This window comes from Colossoma macropomum, unplaced genomic scaffold (genome assembly GCF_904425465.1).
Source record: "Colossoma macropomum unplaced genomic scaffold, Colossoma_macropomum, whole genome shotgun sequence".
Taxonomy (NCBI): domain Eukaryota; kingdom Metazoa; phylum Chordata; class Actinopteri; order Characiformes; family Serrasalmidae; genus Colossoma; species Colossoma macropomum.
This window is the reverse complement of record NW_023494785.1, coordinates 1,764,426-1,790,314: the sequence shown is the minus strand read 5'-3', so window position 1 is coordinate 1,790,314 and position 25,889 is coordinate 1,764,426. Positions and strand designations below refer to the sequence as shown.

At 42.4% G+C, this 25,889-nt stretch overlaps 1 protein-coding gene across 1 annotated transcript; it reads right to left on the bottom strand.

The window, feature by feature from the left end:
- Positions 1–412: 412 nt before the first annotated feature.
- On the bottom strand, positions 413–22,895 carry dcun1d3 (defective in cullin neddylation 1 domain containing 3). The gene is made up of 4 exons (XM_036581179.1): positions 22,570–22,895; positions 15,252–15,323; positions 9,539–10,087; positions 413–2,889 (listed from the first exon to the last, which is right to left on the bottom strand). Exons 3-4 carry the CDS (start codon positions 9,973–9,975, stop codon positions 2,361–2,363), a joined length of 966 nt encoding a protein of 321 aa, XP_036437072.1. The 5' UTR covers positions 9,976–10,087; positions 15,252–15,323; positions 22,570–22,895; the 3' UTR covers positions 413–2,360.
- Between the last annotated feature and the right edge of the window lie 2,994 nt (positions 22,896–25,889).

Below are 25,889 nucleotides of genomic sequence, written 5' to 3'. Positions count from 1 at the left end.
GCCTCAATCGGACTAGATTATTCCGACTGAGGTGTTTACATGGACGTATTCTATTCCGATTGGGCTATTAGTCGGATTAGTAATCGATTATCAGTCTGTGTGTAAACGTGGCTACTGAAGCATGAAAATCTAATCAAACCCCAAAAATAAAATTCTGAACACTAATAATGAGCATAATAGGTCCTCTTTAACTGTTCCAGCTGTACCTCCACGCAGCACGGCCAACAGCGGGTCTGTTAAAAGCGAGCGGCTGAGGCGCGCGCAAAGACTTTGTAGAGCCGCTGCTCTAGTATTTCTTCCGTCTGTGGGATGAGCAGTGAGTTTGTCCACTAGAGGTCACCAAAGCGCAAAATTTCCCCTGAAAACATTCATACATAAATAAATGAATGAAGGGAGTCGATGCTTTGCGTGGTCCACTGCCCAATTCCACACATTTTATTCGTTATAAATTGTTGCATTTTATATAAAACCAGACAAAGGAATTTGAAATGAAACCACTGTGGATGAAAAAACTGTAAACCGCAAAAAAAAAAGAAAAAAAAAACAAAAAAAGTCACAGCAGACAAACCTCCCACTGCAAATTAACCTGCATCACAGAGAGAGAGAGAGAGAGAGAGAGAGAGAGAGAGAGAGAGAGAGAGAGAGAAAGAAAGAGAGAGCGCTGCTCTGCTATGTTTTTGTCATAATAACCAGTAATAATAACCAGTGACTCTAAAAACCAGCTGCTAACCGTTAAAAGCCAAAAAGTTCAGGGGCCGGATTCACCAGAGCTTTAAGAAAACACTTGGAAAGGTTCTTGAGACAAACTCTAAGAAGTTCATAAGAATGTTCTTGAATGCAATTCTTGAAAAAAAAAAAAAAACATTAAGAAGATAATCTTAAAATAATCTCCATTGTTTTCTTCAGTCGGCTGTGCTGCACTTTACAGATGATCATAAATGGCAGGAGAGTTTAATCCGCTCAGAGGAGCAGAACGGGGAAGCACACCAAATTAAGCATTTAAAAATTTTAGCAAACAAGATCTGGAGCTGACGGTGGGACAAAAATCCTCCCCAGGAAATATGATAACTGTGGGGTGACGGACGAGAGGTGAGGATGAGGAGCAGCAGAGGCAGCGCTGAGTCCGATAAACGATTTAGATCAGCTCTGACAGTCTGAGACGAGTGAGTCTAACGTAAGGGAAAGAAAACATTTAAGAACACAGTTTTGAAGAACAGCACTTGATCTTAGAATTACTCAAAATAAGAATTCTTACGAAGTTTTTTGAAAAACAATTTTTCGTAACTTTTTTTTAGGACAGAACACATTTAAGATTATCTTCCTTAAGACACTTAAAACTTGCCAAGTTTCTCAAGACCAACCATAAGAAGCTCATAAGAATTTCTGAGAATTGCACTAAAGAACAAAAAACTTTTCAAAGGTTCTCCATTATTTTCTCATGTGAGCTGTGCTGCATTTCACAGCTTCCCGGAAACAACAGGAGACGCATTTTGAATTTGCATTAATCGTGATGTCTGTTGTTGTGTTTAATCTGCTCAGAGGAGCAAAACGGGTGAAAAGTATCAAACCAAGCCTTTAAAAAACACAAAAAAATCTAGAGCTGATGGAGGAAGAAACAGCCAACAGGGGAAAAAATGCTCCTTAGAAAAAACTGTAATTTGGGGGTGACGGCGGAAAGTGAGAGACGAGGATGAGGAGCAGCGTCTGCGATAAATTTAGATCCTCACCTCATCAGCTCTCACAGCCTGAGACGAGGGTGACTCTATCGCTCGGTTAAGAAAACATTTAAGAACATAATGTTTTAAAAAAATAACACTTGTTCTGAGAATTATTCTCAAGAAAGGAGTAAAAAAAAATCTTAAAGTTCTTTTTTCTTAAGAATAAAGTTAGTAAAAAATAAATTTAAGGTTTTCTTTCTTTAAGTGAATCCGACCCCTGATCTGTCTCTCTCTCAGTCTGACATCAGTTACAGCGCCTCTACTGGTTGTGTTGGGTCTGCGCTCAGACATGCTGACGGGTTTCCCTTTATTGAGCGCGAGCGTGGGCCGGTTCCTGGGTGACGGGGTCAGAGGGGTGGTGCGGTGTCCAGGTCATCACTGTAAAGGGACAGACCTTTAAAAAATACCGAAAGAAATCGCAAAATAAAACAATAACTTAAATACAAGTGCTTAAAAACCACCATTTTAGTTTTTGGAGCCCTTTCGACAATAAAATAACTCAGTTCAGGGGATATTTGGACGCCCACCCCGACAACGAAGCCTAAAAATATAAATCATCATCATCACCATAATAATAATCAATCAGAACGGATAGTAAGGGTCTTGGGTAATACTAGCAACGATTCACAGTCACGTTTCCCATCACGCCCTGCCGTCCGGGCCGCAGTCCGTGACCGTGTCCGCCTCCTCCCCTTCCTCCTGCTCCTCGTCCTCCTCCGCTCGTCTCCTCCTCTCCTCCTGCTCCACCCTGTCCCTGCGCCTCCTCTCCGTCTCCCACTCCACGAAGGAGTCGAAGAGGCTCGGCCAGGCCTCGTCCTCACTGTAGTTGCTGAGGTCCGGCCCGATGCTCTGAGTGAAGTTCAGGAACATGTTCCAGGTGTCGCGTGAGATCCCGCGCACGCCGCACGGGTTCTCCGACAGGAAGTGGAGCCAGCGCTCCAGGACGGGGGGCGTGTCCAGCGTGAAGACGAGCCGCCACAGGGCGATGGCGATGGAGCGCTGCAGCGAGCGCTGGCCCTCGTCCGCGTCCAGCCCGAACTGGAAGGTGAAACGGTAAAGGTCCTTGAAGCTTTCCTCGCCGCGGGACTCCTCCAGCAGGGACGAGAAACGCTGGCAGATCCCCTGAAGACTGTCCGCCTGGATCGCCCGGCAGCCCTCCACAAACTCCCTCCTACAGAGAGAGAGAGAGAGAGAGAGAGAGAGAGAGAGAGAGAGAGAGAGAGAGAGAGAGAAAACAGATGAGAGAGAGAGAAAACAGATGAGAGAGAGAAAACAGATAAGAGAGAGAAAAAACAGATGAGAGAGAGAAAAAACAGATGAGAGAGAGAGAAAACAGATGAGAGAGAGAGAAAACAGATGAGAAAAAACAGATGAGAGAGAGAGAGAGAGAGAGAGATACAGTGAGAGACAGAGAGAGAGAGAGAGAACAGGAGAGAGAGAGAAAGAGAGAGAGAGAAAACAGATGAGAGAGAGAAAGAGAGAGAGAGAGAGAAAACAGATGAGAGAGAGAAACAGAGAGAGAAAACAGATGAGAGAGAGAGAGAGAGAGAGAGAAAGCACAGAGAAAGAGAGAAAGAGAGAGCGAGAAAGAGAGAGCGAGAGAGAGAGAGAGAGAGAACGGAGCGAGAGAGAGAGAGAGAACGGAGCGAGAGAAAAAGGGAGAATAGAGAAGTCAGGGACAGAAACAGTGAAAGAAAAAAAGGGGTGAAAGAAGGGGAAGTGAGAGAAGACAGGAAGGAAAGAAAGAAAAGAAAGAGTCCATGATCAACATTATTCCCTCTTACACACAAACACAGGACGGCAGGGTGGTGGATCATTCTCAGCACTGCAGTAACACTGACGTGGTGGTGGTGTGTTAGTGTGTGTTGTGCTGGTCTGAGTGGATCAGACACAGCAGTGCTGCTGGAGTTTTTAAACACCTCAGTGTCACTGCTGGACTGAGAATAGTCCACCAACCAAAAATATCCAGCCAACAGCGTCCTGTGGGCAGCGTCCTGTGACCACTGATGAAGGACTAGAGGATGACCAACACAAACTGTGCAGCAGCAGATGAGCTATCGTCTCTGACTTTACATCTACAAGGTGGACTGACAAGGTAGGAGTGTCTAATAGAGTGGACAGTGAGTGGACACAGTGTTTAAAACTCCAGCAGCACTGCTGTGTCTGATCCACTCAGACCAGCACAACACACACTAACACACCACCACCACGTCAGTGTTACTGCAGTGCTGAGAATGATCCACCACCCAAATAGTACCTGCTCTGTGAGGGTCCATGGGGGTCCTGACCACTGAAGAACAGGGTAAAAGGGGGCTAACAAAGTATCAGAGAAACAGATGGACTACAGTCTGTAACTGTAGAACTACAAAGGCACCTATATAGTAAGTGGAGCTGATAAAATGGACAATGAGTGAAGAAATGAGGTTGGTGTACCTAATAAAGTGCTCAGGGTGTGAACAGTCACACGCAAAAAGTTTGTGCACCCTGGTCAAAATTCCATGTTGTTGATTTTCTTCTTAAAATAAAACATAAAACGTGGCCTGTGCAAAAGTTTTGGCACGTGTTCTAGGCCTTTCCAAGTTGTTAACTCAGCAAATAAACAGAAATTGTGCACTAAAAGCCGCATTTAAGTCTATTTCCTGTAGAGCAGAGCTCACCGCCCCTCCTCCTGGAGATCTAGCTTCCTGTAGAGTTTAGTTCCAACCTGCATCTAACATGCTGCCCTCCTCTTACCTGACACTACCACATCTGATCAAATGGAGGAAGCTGAAGGGGAACTCACCCTTTTCTCCAACTTCTCTGCATTATTATGTGGTTAAGATGTAAACAGAGTGGTTCAGAGTGGTTTGGTGTGAAACGCTCTGTTCTAGATAAACTTACAGAGTCAGAACTGTTCACAGTGGTGGTGATAGGAACCAGACGTCCACCTCTAAAAGCTCCCTCACAGAAAGTTCCTACATGAAATGGTTGTGAATTCACTGCCTGATGACTGAGACACTGAGTGTGTTTACATTAACTTAATAATCCAATAACTGGAAAAAATCCGATTTTGTCAGTGATCCGATCAATGCACTTGAGTAATCAGATAACGGGGAAACTCCAGGTCTACATGAGTCAGACAGTAATCGGATTTCTGCTTTGCAACCAGCTAATTAAATCACAGAAGAAGACGAGACGTAAAACTCGAACTTCATGCTTTGGCTGTTTTTTTTTGTTGCTACACTGCACCGCTTTACCTGAAAATATGAACATAAATCATCTAGAAGATGAAGAATATAGAAAATCCTTCATTTTGCCAGTATGTATGTATTTGGTTTCAGTGTCGCTCCAAAAAGTGTTTTGCTGCGTCTCGCGGCGACGCTGCTCGCTTATTCCCAGTACCGCCGTCTGTTTTCACACATGCTCAGACTGAGAAAGAAATCAGAGTAAGAGTTTACAGCACTGAGAAATCTGATTGCTGAGCTAAAATCCAGCCTCTTTATCAGATTTCTTAATCGGATTTCTAGACGTTACTCTGATCTAATAAATCAGTGTGCGCTGTTTACACGACCATTTGAATAATCAGATAAATGCAGAAATCTAATTATGCTCAGATAACTGAGTGCATGTAAACACACTCATTGTTTTACAGTACTTTTGGGGAGATTTTGGCCTTAAACATACATTTAAAATCCATTCATAGTGAGGAAAATTAGCCCCCAAAGAAAACTTATCTTTCACTATCTATCACTTCTATATCACTACTTTAACATTATCATTCCATACATCAAGGACACAAAGCGTCACTGACGTGAGGCACCAGCAGGTGGTACCCAAAACGTCCTAGACAGCACACATTTCTCACGGTCTACAGTGCTCAACAGACTCGGCCATCTAAGGGCCAACACAAGGTTGTTTTCACTGTAGTTACTAGAGTGGCAGTAGCTCCCCCTTGTGGGCAAAACATAAGTGAGTGGGTGAGTGAGTGAGTGAGCGAATGAAAGGGCGAGCGGGTGGCCAGGTCCGCAAGGTGCTTTGCATCTAAAACTCAGAAGACTCGTGTAGGTTCACTGGTGGTTCTGGATAGTAAATAAAATGTCTATATTTGTGTTGTAGTCATGGCGACCCCTGGTTCCTATCACCACCACTGTAAAGACATCTGAACCATTTCACACCAAACCACTCTGAATCTCTCTGTTTACATCTCACACACTGAATCATGCAGAAATTTTGAAAAATGGGTGGAAGACCCCTTTATTTATCTGGAGCAGGTGTGTCAGATCGTGTTTGGAGCTTATTCTGTACACTTCACAAACTGACCCATTTGTATATTAAATGCCTCTGAATTTCAGTCAACTAGGGTAAAAACTCACCATCACATTATAAAATAACGTAATAAATAATTTTTTTCTTTGACAGAGTTTTACTATCAACTCACACACACTACTATATGGTCACACACAAGACTGGCACGTTAATAAAGACAAGCGCGTCCGTTCGGCCGCAGAGCAGAAGCTGTGACCACTTCCTGAGATTTTACAGTCAGATTACTGATCTCCTCTGAAAAGCTCTGTGGTGAGATTATCGTAGCTGTTAGAGAGAGAGAGAGTAGAGTGCTATAGTCACTCTATCACAGGAAACAAGGCTTTCTGAAGCTGTGAAGCCGCAGAGTGAGTAGTGAGGAGAAATGACACTCAGTAATGTGTTCTAGGCCGGTCAGGCACTAGAGGGCGCATCTGAGCAGGTCCAGTATGAATGGGCTATATATATATATATATATATATATATATATATATAATATATATATATATATATTATATATACATACATATATATATATATATATATATATATATATATATAATAAGAATTAATTTCTAACCCATTTAATCCTAACTGTTCCTTAGCTGTGTGAGTACATACTCCTTGGATAGCCCCATAACACAAAACTGCCTTTTATAATAAATCGTTTTGGAAAAGTTAGTAAAAATATACACACACCAATCAGCCATAACATTATGACCACCTCCTTGTTTCTACGCTCATTGTCCATTTTATCAGCTCCACTTACTATATAGGTGACTGACGTGGTGGTGGTGTGTTAGTGTGTGTTGTGCTGGTACGAGTGGATCAGACACAGCAGTGCTGCTGGAGTTTTTAAACACCTCAGTGTCACTGCTGGACTGAGAATAGTCCACCAACCAAAAATATCCAGCCAACAGTGTCCTGTGGGCAGCGTCCTGTGACCACTGATGAAGGACTAGAGGATGACCAACACAAACTGTGCAGCAGCAGATGAGCTATCGTCTCTGACTTTACATCTACAAGGTGGACTGATAAGGTAGGAGTGTCTAATAGAGTGGACAGTGAGTGGACACAGTGTTTAAAAACTCCAGCAGCACTGCTGTGTCTGATCCACTCAGACCAGCACAACACACACTAACACACCACCACCACGTCAGTGTTACTGCAGTGCTGAGAATGACCCACCACCAGAATAGTACCTGCTCTGTGAGGGTCCATGGGGGTCCTGACCACTGAAGAACAGGGTAAAAGGGGGCTAACAAAGTATCAGAGAAACAGATGGACTACAGTCTGTAACTGTAGAACTACAAAGTGCACCTATACAGTAAGTGGAGCTGATAAAATGGACAATGAGCGTAGAAACAAGGAGGAGGTCAGAATGTTATGCCTGATCGGTGCGTATTTTCCATTCACCCTCATGTCATTGATATACTCTCAATTATCAGAATTAGCCCCTTAAAATCATCATCAGCCACTGAAGTTTCATACATCAGCCTGGCTCTATTAGATGCTTCAGGAAATGTAATCTGAAAGTCCTCCTATCTGCTGCGAAGCCATTTGGCCTGTCACTTCAGTGAGAATGGCAAATACGCTTAATAAGGAAGTCATTAAAAACAATGCTAATGTTGGTTTCTGTTTAGTGCCATTAGCATAATGGAGCATTTCCCTTCAGTCTGAGAGCTGAAGCAGTCTGAAACTGCCACCCACCTCCAGCAGCTGAGCTTTTACGTTCACATTACAAGCCTCATTTCTCAAATCCGATTTTCTGCTCAAATCTGATCTCTCTGACATAATGGTTCACACTCGTTTAGGTAAGAGATTCAAATCTGTCATTAATGTGACGAACCGGTGTCCTGAAATGACCCTCATGAGCTCATCCTACTCAGTAACGTCACGTGAACGAATCACATTCATCATCAGCACAAACTAACGAGCAGAACGAGCTTCGCTGAGAAGATCATTAACTCTGATCAGCTCTCAGCTTCATTATTAGAGCGAGACGAAGGAGAAAAAGGTGAGATGAGCTGCTTTTCCACCGTTTACAGGCTTTAACTTCTGTTCGGCGCAGCTGCCATGGTAACGCTGAATGATGGCGCAGCGCAGTGGGGAAAAAAAGCACATGAATTCCGATCTGAGCGTCACATTAAGGTCGCATGGCCACAAATCGGATACGTATCCGATCTAGGACCACATATGAAAGGCTGCGTTCACATTACCAGGCTGAAGTGGCACAAATCCGATTTTTTTGCCCTAATGTGACTCAGATCTGATGTTTTCAGGGCTGTGTGGACACAAATCTGATCTTTTCAAATCCGACCTGAGTCACTTTCATATGTGGTCCTAGATCGGATACGTATCCAATTTGTGACCATGCGACCTTAATATGACGCTCAGATCGGAATTCATGTGCTTTTTTTCCACTGCGCATGCGCCATCATTCAGCGTTACCATGGCAGCAGCGCCGAACAGAAGTTAAAGCCTGTAAACGGTGGAAAAGCAGCTCATCTCACCTTTTTCTCCTTCGTCTCGCTCTAATAATGAAGCTGAGAGCTGATCAGAGTTAATGATCTTCTCAGCGAAGCTCGTTCTGCTCGTTAGTTTGTGCTGATGATGAACGTGATTCATTCACGTGACGTTACTGAGTAGGATGTGCGCAGCTCTCCAGCTCTAATAAATGAAAAAATAAAAAACTAAAATCAAAGGTTCTCTATCTTTAAAGAACTTTAAAAGAACTTCACAGGAGCGGCGTTTCGTGATGCAGCCGTGAGGGCGGGAACAACAGCGCTGTGGCAGAAAATCTGCCGTAGGGCAGACCGTCTCATTTCTGTTCAGCCTTCATGGGTCAACACAGTCTATGAAGGCGTGTCCTTCGAAGGATGCAGCCCCTGAATTGGGACACAGCTTATAACTACATTAAGGAAGGCTGTGGCATCACCAAGGATCAAGCTCAAAACCTCCCGATGATGGTGCCAACAATTTTGCTGTAGTGTATTACAGTCTGTCAGAGTGACTGTGTGGATCATATGAACATTATACAGGCTTTTTAAATGAAACAGTAGAAGCCATATCGCCCCCTACACTTCCTGTAGTGTATTACAGTCTGTCAGAATGACTGTGTGGATCATATGAACATTATAGAGGCTTTTTAAATGAAACAGTAGAGGCCATATCGCCCCCTACACTTCCTGTAGTGTATTACAGTCTGTCAGAGTGACTGTGTGGATCATATGAACATTATAGAGCTTTTTAAATGAAACAGTAGAGGCCATATCGCCCCCTACACTTCCTGTAGTGTATTACAGTCTGTCAGAATGACTGTGTGGATCATTTGAACATTATAGAGCTTTTTAAATGAAACAGTAGAAGCCATATCGCCCCCTACACTTCCTGTAGTGCATTACAGTCTGTCAGAATGCACAACAATAAGAATAATAATAAAAATAATAATAATAATTTTGAATCGTACCAAAATAAATGATTGTTCCATTGTTGACTAATCACTGCAGCCCGATTTAAACCACCATTTGGTTTCTCACCTTGTAAACTTGCACATGGTTGCAGCCTGAAACTTCCACGCCAGCACCAGGACTTTAAACTCGGCCGGGTCGACGTGCAGGTCGTTACAGAACCGCTCCATTCCCTCTTCCAGGATAGCGTCCTCATGTTCGTCTTTATACCACATGAACATCTCCTCTATCCGAGCCAAAGAAAGCCCCTCCCCTTCCTGATCAGGCTCCTCCCTCCTTACGTCCCCCGACGACAGGGGTGGAGCCACAGAAGTTTCCACGGTGACCTCCGGAGACTTGGTGCCGTTGACATCAGCAGGGAATTTGGATTCGTCTTTGTGGCCTCCAGTCCCGCCCCCTCCACCTCCACCTCCTCCTTTTTTATGTGACTTCCCAGCATCCTTTTCACCGCTTTTGCTGCCCAGAGAGGATGTGGGGTTTTTACATTTAGTCACACACTGGCCCATGACGTACTCTCGCGCTCCCTCTCTCTTTCCCCTCTTTCTCTCGCGCTCCTGGCTCTCCTCCTCAGGCTAGACGCCGCTGCTCCTCCAGCCACCTGACAGCAGTCACCATGCCCTGACGAATCAGAGAGACAGAATCAGTGAGACAGAATCAGAGAGACAGAATCAGAGAGACAGAATCAGAGAGACAGAATCAGAGAGACAGAATCAGTCACCGTGCCCTGACTAATCAGAGAGACAGAATCAGAGAGACAGAATCAGAGAGACAGAATCAGAGAGACAGAATCAGTCACCGTGCCCTGACTAATCAGAGAGACAGCATCAGAGAGACAGAATCAGAGAGACAGAATCAGAGAGACAGAATCAGAGAGACAGAATCAGTCACCGTGCCCTGACTAATCAGAGAGACAGCATCAGAGAGACAGAATCAGAGAGACAGAATCAGAGAGACAGAATCAGAGAGACAGAATCAGAGAGACAGAATCAGTCACCGTGCCCTGACGAATCAGAGAGACAGAATCAGAGAGACAGAATCAGAGAGACAGAATCAGTCACCATGCCCTGACGAATCAGAGAGACAGAATCAGAGAGACAGAATCAGAGAGACAGAATCAGAGAGACAGAATCAGTCACCATGCCCTGACTAATCAGAGAGACAGCATCAGAGAGACAGCATCAGAGAGACAGCATCAGAGAGACAGCATCAGAGAGACAGCATCAGTCACCGTGCCCTGACAAATCAGAGAGACAGAATCAGAGAGACAGAATCAGTGAGACAGAATCAGTCACCGTGCCCTGACGAATCAGAGAGACAGAATCAGTCACTGTGCCCTGACGAATCAGAGAGACAGAATCAGAGAGACAGAATCAGTGACCGTGCCCTGACGAATCAGACAGACAGAATCAGAGAAATTATTGATCACCATGTCCTGACGAACCAGAATCAGAGAGACAGAGTCAGACACGCTTCCCCAACGAATCGGAATCAGAGAGAGAAACGAAATCAAAGACAGAATCAGAGAGAGGATCAGAATCAGAAAGATTAGCCGAATTAGTGAGTTGTAATCAGTTATTGTGAGATAACGAATTTTATATATATATGGGGTGAGTCAGAATTCCAGTCTGTATGCTGAATCTGAGTGCAGAGGAAGTGTATTATTACACACTGACGTCATATTACACCATTCCTCGTTTATTATGGGTTCTTTACGTTGCCTAATCTACATGACTCAGATCCACATGCTTCCAAATCTCAGTCAGCCATAAAGTCTTCTTACACACAGAAGGAGCACCGATGAGACAAAACCCTTAATCCTTAACTCTTTAATAAATTCGTCAATAAGTTCACCGTTATTTCATTAATTACTTCATCTTTTAGTAGCTCCACCTCTTTTTGTTTTTATTTACATTTTGCAGTGTTCCAACTTTTTTTGGAAATGGGGTTGTACATATATGTATGTATATATATGTACATACATACATTTTATGTGTATATATATATATATATATATATATATATATATATATATATATATATAGCTTAAGAACTTATGAAGTGTAACATTGTACTGGTACTCATATCAGTCAGTTCAGCACTGTGTAACTAAACCTCCTGTCTAAAATCTAAATTCTCCTATGGAGTCAGGCCCTGCTGAGGCCACTAACGAGGTAAAGGCACGTACGCTACCTCTACATCTTTATCTGTACATTTATCTTCACAGTATCGGCTCTATCGAGTGCGAGTGACGTCACTGTGCGCCTCGGTCCGATCCTCTGAGTCACGGGGCGTGCTCAGTGATCCTCCCGCCGTGTGAACGGATAATGAATCAAACCTTAACCCTGCATTGTGTAAGAGCGTCTCTCCCCGCTCGGTTCCCACCCACACGCCCAGGGCAGCGTTTCACAGGCCTGATCTCTTAATGCAGGAGAGTAACAGAGCACATTCACACAACACGGCGCAGAGCAGAACACCCAACTGAACAGCATGACTAAGTTTACTCAGCAGACCGTCCGGTGCAGCACGCACGGCACACACGGCACACACGGCACACACGACAGAGCACCAACAATACTCAACCGCCCTGCAGGGGGCGCCAGGCAGCAACACCTACTGCACAGTGGACAGCAGGGGCGGCATTTGAACCATCTTAGCAATTTCAGAGTCGCTTTTTTAAACAAATAGCGTTTAAATATCTCAACTAAAAAGGAATTCATACTGTTATAAACAAAGAGTGAAAACGCTGATGCTCACGCTTTCGTTTACTGCGTACAGCTAGCATAACAGCTGATCTGTGGCTGACAGTTAAGTTGATTTACCGATTTGTCTGTGTTTGAACTTTTAGTGATTTATCTTTGTACGTAAGGCCGATTTAGTGATTCATCTTTGTACTTAAGGCCGATTTAGTGATTTATCTTTGTACTTAAGGCCGATTTAGTGATTTATTTTGCGTTTAAGGCCGATTTAGTGATTTATCTTTGCGTTTAAGGCCGATTTAGTGATTTATCTTTGTACTTAAGGCCGATTTAGTGATTTGTCTTTGCGTTTAAGGCCGATTTAGTGATTTATCTTTGTACTTAAGGCCGATTTAGTGATTTATCTTTGTACTTAAGGCCGATTTAGTGATTTATCTTTGCGTTTAAGGCCGATTCAGTGATTTATCTTTGTACTTAAGGCCGATTTAGTGATTTATCTTTGCGTTTAAGGCCGATTTAGTGATTTATCTTTGTACTTAAGGCCGATTTAGTGATTTATCTTTGTACTTAAGGCCGAATTAGTGATTTATCTTTGTACGTAAGGCCGATTTAGTGATTTATCTTTGTACTTAAGGCCAATTTAGTGATTTATCTTTGTACGTAAGGCCGATTTAGTGATTTATCTTTGCGTTTAAGGCCGAATTAGTGATTTATCTTTGCATTTAAGGCCGATTTAGTGATTTATCTTTGCGTTTAAGGCACAATTAGTGATTTATCTTTGCGTTTAAGGCCGATTTAGTGATTTATCTTTGTATTTAAGGCTGATGTAATGATTTCTTTGTACGTAAGCCCATGTTTAAACCGGTTTGGATGGTTCAGGGATGAATAACTTGCACACATGAAATTAACGCTTTTTGTCTGTCAATGGGAATTCCTAGGTAACGTCAGCACTGAGCTAACCATTATGTCTACGTATTTTAGCGTGCTCTACCTCAAACATGGACAATCAAAGCTGGTAACGGATCCTTAAGGAACATTCGTTTCTTTGTATGTTGCCGTTTTACAGTTTCTCTGTAATCTGGATGAACACGGCAGGATCAGACACAGCAGTGCTGCTGGAGTTTTTAAACACCTCAGTGTCGCTGCTGGGCTGAGAATAGTCCACCAACCAAAAAAATCCATTTTTTTTAGGATGGCTCTGGTAGAGTTCTGGAAAAGTTCTAAAAAAAAGTCAGTCTGGAGCCCTGAGCCCTGGTGATATAGCTTTTTTCAGTAAATTTACTGATTTGCAGAAACTACGCAGCATTCTGAACAGAGCATCTGCATTGAAAATGTATTCTAGGCTATACTAGGCTCCCTTAATAATTTGCTTCTGTGTTTTAGGCCAGCAGTTTAAGATCTATAATTCAGTAACTGCTGTACATTATCAAATAACAACTATGAATTATATGGTATGGACTAAAAATCACTCAGTATCTACTCCAAATTACTCAGTATTTACTATGAATTACACAGTATCTACTATGAATAAGGTTGATTTGTCCAGTCACAACACACATCTCCTCTGAGCATCAGCCCATTTCAGATGTGCCCAAGCCCAGAGAAATCGGCGGCGTTTCTGGACGCTGTTGATATGTGACTTCTACTGTGGGTACAATCTTAACCTGCAGCTGTAGATACAGCAACAAACAGTGTTTACTGGTGTGCTGTCCATTGGAGAACCATGCTGGTTTTTAATGCGGTGCTGTCTGAGGGGTCAAAGGTCACAGTTGTGGCTTTCGGCCTTTTCCTTTATGCAGAGATTTCTCTAATTTCTCTGAACTCATTGATATTACGCACTGCAGAGGTGAAATACGTAAAATGCCAGTTGAACATTGTTCTTAAACTGTTGCATTATTTACCGACGCATGTTCTGCGAAGTGGTGAACCATCAGCTGACTCATCCTCACTCACAGAGGACTCAGCCTTTCCTGGATGCTCCTCTTATACCCAGGCATGATTACATCACCTGTTTAAGATGTTTTTCTTGCCTTAAATTGCCCGTTTACAACTTTTTTGGCCCGTGCATCAGTTTCAGAGTGAATGTACATTTACAGAAAACAATGATGTTGATAAGACAAAACATTGCATGTGTCATCTTTGTGCTGTTTTTGTTTAAACAAGCCTCTTTCTATTGTTATTTACAGTCTACCTGCTGTCTTAACTCTTTCAGCATTAGGTTTGTATTATGAATTATTCAGTAACGACTACGAAAATAATGTTTAAGCTATGTGTTTATTAGGGCGAGCAACTGAAGTGCAGGTTCTTGGTGAATATTGTCCCCAACAATAGTGTAATGGAGACCACAGGAAAACACTACCGCAGTTACAATCTAAGGCATCAGAGATGACCAGAAAACAAGAGAGAGAGAAAGACTGACACTGAAAATGGCCATTTAAACTGGCCGGCGCAGACAGAGCTGGTTACCCAGAGAGGTCAGACTGCGCTCTCACTGTGAGCTGCACCTCCTAACAGAGTGCTTGAAATATGACTGCATTAGAAATCTGTTCTATAAAAAAGTGAGCGGCGCCTGTCCTGAGTTTCAGCTCCGCAGTGACTCTGATAAACTGCCGTACAAATCAGGAGAGAAGAGCTGATCACACACGCTTTTATTGATTTACTTTTTTATCTTGTATTGATTACTAATAATCCTGTAACTAAATTAATCTGTAGTGTTATATTGTGTGTATAATGTTACTGTTTCCATAATATTGTCTCTCTCTCTTACTTACTTATCCATGTGTTTCAACTGCTTTTGCAATAATGTATTTTATTACATTCATTCCAATGAAGCACTGCTGAACTGAACTGAATGACCGATAGAGAGAGAGAGACAGGGAGAGAGAGAGAGAGAGAGGGAGAGAGAGAGAGAGAGAGCGAGAGAGACAAAGAGGGGCAGGGGGTCCTCTCTGACACTCCACAGCATTAAAGCAGGTCTGGAACCTACAGATCTCCATGGAAACTCAAATGTAAACAAAGTGGACCATTCCGGAATGCTGCGGTCGCTATAGAAACGTCTGTGGGGGTGAGGGGTGGGGGTTACTCACCCGAGCGTTTGAGCAGCGGACAGCGGGGTCATCTGAGAGAGATCCATCGCCATGACCTTAACATCCGCTAACCTGAGAGAGAGAGAGAGAGAGAGAGAGAGAGAGAGAGAGAGAGAGAGAGAGAGAGAGAGAGAGAGAGAGACTTCAGTAAATTCAGTACTGAAACCCCTGGGTTCGGTGAAGTCCCTGAATCTGAGAAACTGAAAGTGTTATTAGGACCTAAACGCTGCTCTGGCAGATCTGTAGAGATAATATTTAAATGCACATGATACATAAGACTTGTATGGTAATGTGATACTAAACATATTAAATGTGAATTCTATGTGTATGAACTGAGAGAGAGAGAGTACTGAGAGAGAGAGTACAGAAAGTACTGAGAGAGAGAGTACAGAAAGTACTGAGAGAGAGAGAGAGTACAGAGTACTAAGAGAGAGAGTACAGAGAGTACTGAGAGAGAGAGAGAGAGAGTACAGAGTACTGAGAGAGAGAGTAATCAGTGCAGTTCAGGACAAATCGAAACTGAGCTACACTTTCTCTCCTCCTGTAACAGATATGAAGACCTCAGAGAAGATTATATCAGCTCAGTTGAAACTTATATCCCATCATTTAAAGAGAAAATGACTAAAGCTGAAGATCTGTTAGGGGTGTGTTTAGGAGAGACACCAGAATGTGCTGAACTATCAGCTAAATATGTTTACAGCTGCCACAAACGCAGAGAACAGAGTGACACAGCGCCTTAAACTGATCCCATGTAAATGTATCATTTATTTATTTGATGTGTGTGTATTTTACAATGTATATGTGTATGTATGTATATGTGTGTATGTACATATGAATATTTTATTATTTTAGTCTTTCTTTTATACATTATTTCCTTCTTCACCATTATCTTCATATTCTACTAGGATATTTTAATTGCTTTGGCAACAATTGTTCATTACAATTCATGCCAATAAAGTTATTTGAATTGAATTGAATTGACAGAGAGTACTGAGAGAGAGAGAGAGAGAGAGAGAGAGAGAGAGAGAGAGAGAGAGAGAGAGAGAGAGAGAGTACAGAGTACTGAGAGAGAGAATACAGAGAATACTGAGAGAGAGAGAGAGAGAGAGAGAGAGAGTACAGAGTACTGAGAGAGAGAATACAGAGAGTACTGAGAGAGAGAGAGAGAGTACAGAGTACTGAGAGAGAGAGAGAGAGAGAGAGAGAGAGAGAGAGTACAGAGTACTGAGAGAGAGAATACAGAGAGTACTGAGAGAGAGAGAGAGAGAACAGAGTATTGAGAGAGAGAGTACAGAGTACTAAGAGAGAGAGTACAGAGAGTACTGAGAGAGAGACAGAGTACTGAGAGAGAGTACAGAGAGTACTGAGAGAGAGTACAGAGAGTACTGAGAGAGAGACAGAGAGTACTGAGAGAGTGAGAGAGAGACAGAGAGTACTGAGAGAGAGTACAGAGAGTACTGAGAGAGAGACAGAGAGTACTGAGAGAGAGACAGAGAATACTGAGAGAGAGAGACAGAGAGTACTGAGAGAGAGAGACAGAGAGTACTGAGAGAGAGAGAGAGAGAGAGAGACAGAGAGTACTGAGAGAGAGAGAGAGAGACAGAGAGTACTGAGAGAGAGAGTACAGAGTACTGGGAGAGAGAGTACAGAGTACTGGGAGAGAGAGTACAGAGTACTGGGAGAGAGAGTACAGAGTACTGGGAGAGAGAGAGAGAGTACAGAGAATACTGAGAGAGAGAGACAGAGAGTACTGAGAGAGAGAGAGAGTACAGAGTACTGAGAGAGAGAATACAGAGAGTACTGAGAGAGAGAGAGAGAGAACAGAGTACTGAGAGAGAGAATACAGAGAGTACTGAGAGAGAGAGAGAGAGAGAACAGAGTATTGAGAGAGAGAATACAGAGAGTACTGAGAGAGAGAGAGAAAGAGAGTACAGAGTACTGAGAGAGAGAGTACAGAGTACTAAGAGAGAGAGTACAGAGAGTACTGAGAGAGAGAGAGACAGAGTACTGAGAGAGAGTACAGAGAGTACTGAGAGAGAGAGAGAGTACTGAGAGAGAGAGAGAGACAGAGAGTACTGGGAGAGAGTAGACAGTACTGAGAGAGAGAGAGAGTACAGAGAATACTGAGAGAGAGAGACAGAGAGTACTGAGAGAGAGAGACAGAGAGTACTGAGAGAGAGAGACAGAGAGTACTGAGAGAGAGAGTACAGAGTACTGGGAGAGAGTAGACAGTACTGAGAGAGAGAGAGAGAGAGTACTGAGAGAGAGAGAGACAGAGAGTACTGAGAGAGAGAGACAGAGAGTACTGAGAGAGAGAAGACAGTACTGAGAGAGAGAGAGAGTACAGAGAATACTGAGAGAGAGAGAGAACAGAGTACTGAGAGAGAGACAGAGAGTACTGAGAGAGAGAGACAGAGAGTACTGAGAGAGAGACAGAGAGTACTGAGAGAGAGAGAGACAGAGAGTACTGAGAGAGAGAGACAGAGAGTACTGAGAGAGAGAGAGACAGAGAGTACTGAGAGAGAGAGAGACAGAGAGTACTGAGAGAGAGAGTACAGAGAGTACTGAGAGAGAGAGAGAGACAGAGAGTACTGAGAGAGAGAGAGAGACAGAGAGTACTGAGAGAGAGGACAGTACTGAGAGATAAAGATAAATTAGTTGGGAGATAAAGATAAATTAGTGATTATATTAGGAGAGGGTCCTTTAGCGTCCACTGCAGCCAGATATGTGTACGAGTGCCATTCACTCAGGGACAGTGAGTGACCACCACACCACAGCCTTTACTCACTGTTATATATGTATATCTGTAATGTAGACGTCCTTTTTTCCCTTCTTACTCACATAAATATATTTGATAATTTTTTTTCCTCTCTTTCCTGTTATAAACTAAATACACATTCAATAGGTTTTGTTTTATTATTACATATCCTTTTATATTATTAATTATAATAATAACACTTTCTCTTCTTAATTGTTGCATCATCATATATTAATCTTGGTTTGTATTTTGTTTTATTATTATTTTTTGTTTGTTTTGTTTTATTATTAACTTTTAATATATAGATCATTTTTGTTGCGCTTTGACAATACAAATGTACATTTGTCATGTCAATAAAGCAAAATTGAACCTGAGAGAGAGAGAGAGAGAGAGAGGAGAGAGAGAGTGATGTGGTACTCACTCACAGCTCTGTGCTTTATAAACAGGAGATTGTGGTGGTAAGTATTTTGAGTCATAATGAGCTCTGAGGCCTCAGACTCATCAGTGAGGACACTGCAGTGCCTCCTACACTCACTGCGCTCTCTCCCCAGACACTGCGCTCACCTGCAGCATGCTCAGGTAAACACACACTTCTCCCTGATCACAGCCTCAGCTCTACTGTCTCTGCGCTCACACAGACCTACAGGTGTGCAAACAATCAGCACTGCACCACAGAGAACACTTACCCTCACTGGTTCTCGATACTAAATTTATAACCACTGGATAATTAAACGGTTAAGGTGTAAACAGAGCCGTTCAGAGTGGTTTGGTGTGAAACGCTCTGTTCTAGATAAACTTACAGAGTCAGAACTGTTCACAGTGGTGGTGATAGGAACCAGACGTCCACCTCTAAAAGCTCCCTCACAGAAAGTTCCTACATGAAATGGTTATGAATTCACTGCCTGATGACTGAGACACTGTTTTTTATTAAAATTTTAGAGAGGTTTTCTGCTTATTTTAAAATCCTTTCATGGTGGAGGGATACATGCAGGATGTTGTGAGGCAAAATAGTCCCTAAAGAAAACTTACTCTTTCAGATTTACCACAGTTTTAACATTATCAACATCACACAAAAACACAGTGTATGTGTTGTAGATAGCAAGACTCCTGGTTCCCATCACCACCACTGTAAAGAAGTCAGGGTTGGTAAGTTTGTCTAAAATGAACAATTTCACAAGGAATGACTTTGTTTACAAATCAAAGATTGAATTATTAAAACTGGTGGAATTCAAAATATCAGTGGAGTTTCCCTTTAACACATCACTGTCTCAACAGGCAGTGAGGCAGACTCTAAATTTAATACGTCATAAATGATGAGGTGATGACCAGCACCCTGAACGAAAGGACTGGGCATGTCAGGGCAGAACACCACTCCACACACGCACACACACACACACACACACACACACACACACACACACACGCGCGCACACGCACACACGTTTCCATTCAGGACTGCTAACTAGCCGCTCACTGAATCTATTACAGTGATATTTAACGCACTGGATCTATTACAGAGATATTAAATGCACTTGATCTATTATAGTGTCATTTAATAATATTTAACGCACTGGATCTATTACAGCAACATTTAACTCACTGGGTCTATTACAGTGACAATTAACAGTGCCATTTAACTCACTGAATCTATTAAAATAACATTTAACTCACTGGATTTACTACAGTGACATTCGACACGCAGGATCTATTACGGTGACATTCAGCTCGATTTATTAATGTGACATTCGGCTCGCTGGATGTACTACAGTGACAGTCAGCTCGATCTATTACAGTGACATTCAGCTCACTGGATGTACTACAGTGACATCTGGCTCACTGGATCCATTCAGAACTACTAACTAGCTGCTCGCTGGATCCATTTCAGCGTCATTTTCCTCACTGGATCTATTTCAGTGTCATTTAACTTGCTGGATCTATTACAATAACATTTAACTCACTGGATTTATTACATTGACATTTGGCTCACTGTAATAATCACTGGATCTATTACAGTGCCATTCCGCTCGCTGGATCCATTACGGTGCCATTTCATTCACTGGATCTATTAGTGACAACATTGATACAAATAATACAGTGATAATAAATATATAATTAAACAAGCCGTTTAAACCCCAACCCTGCCCAACATCACTGCATCTTAAATACGGGTGTAACAGAATCAAAACTGTATAAAAAGTTAAACTGAGCACTTTAAACAGTGGAGAAACACAAAACTGAGTCGCTGATTCAGCCCTCGCTCGTTTCTGGGTGTCTCTCACACGACGCTGTCAGCAGCAATGTTTCCTTTCAAATGATTTTTGACGAAAAATGTGTTAAAGCTTCAAAAAAATCTGTCAAAGTACAGCTGTATGCAAAAGTCTGGGCACCTCACTGAGGTTTTCTAAGTGTAAATATGTGAACACATCCTCTACAGACAACACACATCTGCACACTGTAATACACAGTCACTGTTTATTCACTGAACTTAACATATTTATTTTTTCCAATATGTTAAACTTAGAAAACAAACTTGTGCACTAAAATTTGCAGACAAAATGTCATATTTAAGTGTGTTCTCTGCAGATGATGTGTTAACTACCTAACATCATTTGACCAGGGAGGCCAAACTTTCGCATACGAGTATATGCTATGGTTTGTAAACGGTTGGTAATATTTATTTGGTATTACTTATTTGAATTAGTGGGTAAACTGTTTGTCGATTCTTGAAACGCTCTGAAAACTAACATTTGAAACTTTTTTTGTGGAAAATTAACACATTTGCACAAAAATGGCGCGTCATGTGACACATTTCTCTCACATGCCCCTAACAACAAACACAAACAGCGTGGTGGAGAGACAGAGCTGGTCTGAGAAGGAGACGAGAGCGTTTAACAAAAGGGACACTGACGCTCCAACATACCACAACATTGCTAATGATCAAAAATGGGTTTATGCTATTCAGACTCAAATGGCTGTGCTTTTTCCAGAAGTCATAAATCCTAAGGGTTGTGGGTTTATTTGTTAAGGAGGAATTCCAATGTCTTTTTTCCCCCAAAATGTTCTGCATAACTAAATGGCTGAGATGTAAACAGAGTCATTCAGAGTGGTTTGGTGTGAAACGCTCTGTTCTAGAGAAACTTACCGAGTCAGAACTGTTCACAGTGGTGGTGATAGGAACCAGACGTCCACCTCTAAAAGCTCCCTCACAGAAAGTTACTACATGAAATGGTTATGAATTCACTGCCTGATGACTGAGACACTGTTTTATGATAGTTTTGAGAAGATTCTCACCTAAAACATACTTTTAACCCACTCATGGTGGAGGAATACATAATATGCAGGGCGCTGTGAGGCAAAATAGTCCCCAAAGAAAACTTATTTTTCCTGATTTTCCACTATTTTACCTTCATCATCATTCCATATAAACTCAGAAGACTCGTGTTGGTTCACTGGTGGTTCTGAATAGTAAATAAAATGACTATATCTGTGTTGTAGTCATGGCGACCCCTGGTTCCTATCACCACCACTGTAAAGACATCTGAACCATTTCACACCAAATCACTCTGCTTACATCTCACACACTGAACTATGAAGACATTTTTTTAAAAAATGGGTGGAATTCCCCTTTAATATACATTTAATCTTTACCTCAGGTACAAACATATGAAATCTATGTAAAACTATGTATTGTTACAGCACTAAAAGCATCTATATACATCTTACCTCTCTATTTAAAGCAGTGTCATCCCGCTTTTAAAGCTTTTTAAACCTTTAAACATTAAACAAACACAAACAGATTCGCAGTTTTCTGCCTAAGATGAAGCTTTGCTAGTTTTTGTGGAAGGTTAGAGGAGAGAACCAGTTTAAAAGTTTAAAAACAAACAACTCCAAACGCACTTAACTGTGTTTTTAAGCACTTGTTCTTTTTCACTGTCCTTCTGTCCACTATTGTTATATTTGAACACTTTATGTTGCTAAAGCACTCCTAGCTCGGTTTCCAAGCCTGAAAGATGACACATAAACAAATATCACTAAAGTTTATTAACTTAATACCTAATAAACACAGACGATGCTGAAGATAGTTTTTTGTTCGCCAGCTTTCTGGTCCAATTTTCCCGTTCCACCTTAAATGGTGCAACAGTTATTATTACGCCTCAGGCGCCAGACTGTAACTGCTGCACCATTTAAGGTGGAACGGGAAGATCTGAGCAGAAACTTGGCGAACAAAAAGCTGACTTCGGTAATAGTTAGATTAGTAGCTCTGGCACTCCGTTAGCCAGTTAGCCTTCGCCGTGGCCAGGAAAACAGCCTCTTTTTTAGCCAGGAAGCTAACCTAACTGGTTAGCCAAGTGCCACAGCTGGCGAGCTAACTCAGCGCACTTTCCGTTTACTTTTCCGTTAGCGTTAGCAACATGCTAATTAGCTGAGATGCTACTTGTTTCCTCATCCTCTTTTCCTTCCAGCCGATTTGCGGACCGTAAAGTCGACCGGTCCGGGACAAGACGGACAACCAGGCTCGGAATCGAGCGCTGAGACGGGGCGTTAGAGGTAGAGACCCACCTTTGCGAAGAGCGGAGAGTTTGCGGGTGTTTTAGCGCAGCTGCGCATCGCCGCTGTGTTTCTGATACTTCCACATAGACACAGCGACCGACCAGCCTCCACAAAGCGCCCTCCGTCTCTTCTCTCGCCGCTAAATTCACCCCGGAGCGCCTCGACTACCGCAACCGGCAGCTCACACCGGCGTTTAGAGACCCCCCACTAAACTGCGGGGGCTAACGAAGGAGCCGCTGTCCGCCACAGAGCGCTTTTCTCCTTCTTTGTGCTGCTCTTCTGCTGCTCTTTAGTCAATGACTGAACATTATGGGAATTTTTCCCTCCGTCACGTCCTGTAAGGCAGAGCGGACAGCCTCGGCCACCCGGACTGGATCGTCTGCTGTGAGGATCTGGATCGATTCTGCCCTTAGGCGTTACGTCGTTTAGGGGTCAATTTGACGCAAATCAGTTTCTTCAAAATATTCTCTTCCAGTGAGTTAAATGTCACTGTAATAGATCCAGCGATTTAAATGTCACTATAATAGATCCAGTGATTTAAATATCACTCTAATAGACCGAGTGAGTTAAATGCCACTGTTAAATATCACTGTAATAGATCCGAATGAGTTAAATATCACTGTAACGGACCCAGTGAGTTAAATATCACTGTAATAGATCCAGCGAGTTAAAAATTACTCTGATACATGCAGTAAGTTAAATATCACTGCAATAGATCCGAATGAGTTAATTATCACTGTAACGGACCCAGTGAGTTAAATATCACTGTAATAGATCCAGCAAGTTAAAAATTACTCTGATACATGCAGTAAGTTAAATATCACTGCAATAGATCCGAATGAGTTAATTATCACTGTAACGGACCCAGTGAGTTAAATATCACTGTAATAGATCCAGTGAGTTAAATATCACTGTAATAGATCCAGCAAGTTAAAAATTACTCTGATACAGGCAGTAAGTTAAATATCACTGCAATAGATCCGAATGAGTTAATTATCACTGTAACGGACCCAGTGAGTTAAATATCACTGTAATAGATCCAGTGAGTTAAATATCACTGTAATAGATCCAGCAAGTTAAAAATTACTCTGATACAGGCAGTAAGTTAAATATCACTGCAATAGATCCGAATGAGTTAATTATCACTGTGACGGACCCAGTGAGTTAAATATCACTGTAATAGATCCAGTGAGTTAAATATCACTGTAATAGATCCAGCGAGTTAAAAATTACTCTGATACATGCAGTAAGTTAAATATCATTGTAATAGATCCGAATGAGTTAATTATCACTGTAACGGACCCAGTGAGTTAAATATCACTGTAACGGACCCAGTCAGTTATATATTACTGTAACAGATCCAGTGAGTTAAATAATTGATCCATGAATTAAATGTCACATATCAGGGTGGCGCTGCAGCAGACCGGTTCACCCAGTTGGTCCTTCATAGTCTAGAAACTGTAACTCTGCCCGGATTCCTCTGAAAGACTTTACAATGAGCTGCAGCAGATCTGTAAATCTGAAAACTCGCCCAGTTTCCCAAGAGTTTGGAGTGAAGAGTGACTGTTCCTCATTTCTCACACTGAAGACAGAAGAGGAGACGAGGAAGATCTCAGTTACTGTGAGGAAGAGCGCAGAACCGCACTAGAACAGAGACTCTACAGAAGAGGAGACGAGGAAGATCTCAGTTACTGTGAGGAAGAGCGCAGAACCGCACTAGAACAGAGACTCTACAGAAGAGGAGACGAGGAAGATCTCAGTTAATGTGAGGAAGAGCGCAGAACCGCACTAGAACAGAGACTCTACAGAAGAGGAGACGAGGAAGATCTCAGTTACTGTGAGGAAGAGCGTAGAACCACACTAGAACAGAGACTCTACAGAAGAGGAGATGAGGAAGATCTCAGAATCAGAATCAGAATCAAGCTTTACTGGCCAGGTTTGTTCACACATACAAGGAATTTGGTTTTGGTTACAGGAGCTCACAGAGCACAGTATCAAACATTTACATGTAGTGAATAAAATAAAATAAAATAAATATAATATAAAATAAAATACAATAAGATAAAATACAAAAAAAAAATAAAATAAAGATAAAATAAGACATGCATTCCTACCTTCACTCACTCATACACACACACACACACAGACATACCTGTAACCTTTAATCTCAGTGTGAGGAAGAGCGCAGAACCACACTAGAACAGAAACTTTCAAATGAACAACTGATGAAACAAACGTTTTGTTGCCATTGAAGCTTCAGCGCCGCTATGGAGAGAGAGTTAGCAGACAGACAACATGGGACCCCCCAAATACCAGGGGCTGTTTCACACACTGCTTCTACCTGGCTGCCTTTTTTAGTGGTCAGGGAATTTTTTTATGATATCACAGCAGGTTACATGAGGCCTGTGCAGCACCACAGTGGCAGCGCACTAACCACAGTGTTGCACGTCATCACTATAAACATGAGCTGTGTCCCAATTCAGGGGCTGCACCCTTTGAAAGACGCGGTCTACGAAGGCGTGTCCTTCGAAGTCTGAGTAGACCCACGAAGGCTGAACCGAAAAGAGGCGCTCTGCTCTACGTCAGATTACCTTTTAGCGTCACAGCGCCACTGTTCTGGCCCTCACTGCTGCGCCACGAAACGCCGCTCCTGTCAAGTTCTTTTAAAGTTCTTTGAAGATGGAGAAACTTTGATTTTAGTTTTTTTATTTTTTCATTTATTAGAGCTGGAGTTGCTTCTTTCTGTCGGCTCTTTGCTCCCTAAAACAAAATGGAATAAGTTTAGCTTCAGACCACACTGGCTTTTTTAACATCTGTATCGTTCGGTATTCAACTCAGTTTAAACCCAATACTTACATTTAAAGTGTCTCCTCAGCCGCTATTCACTCCTCTGCTGACGCTGCCATGTTCTCGAATCCTGCCGGCACATAGAGAACCTCGGGATACGCTGGCTGGCGAAGGATCCACCCGTTGGATCCTTCATTGCCATGGAAAAGGACACATTTCTCGGCTGCATATGAAGGAGCCTTCGAAACGGGACAGCCTAGTCGCGCCACTGTGAAGCAATCAGCCTTCAAATGCAGCCTCTGAAGGATGCAGCCCCTGAATTGGGACGCAGCTATGGTGTTATTTCCAATCAAGACAAGATTGCACACACAAAAACAAGAGCACAGGTTCACATAAACCCAACAAACAATGCAACGTTTCCTTGTAAAGCGTGTGTCCACTCTGCACAACATTCACACCCCATTACATTTACAGGACTTGGCAGACACTCTTTTCCAGAGTGACCAACAACGTGATCATCTTTTTTTTGTCTGTTTACACAG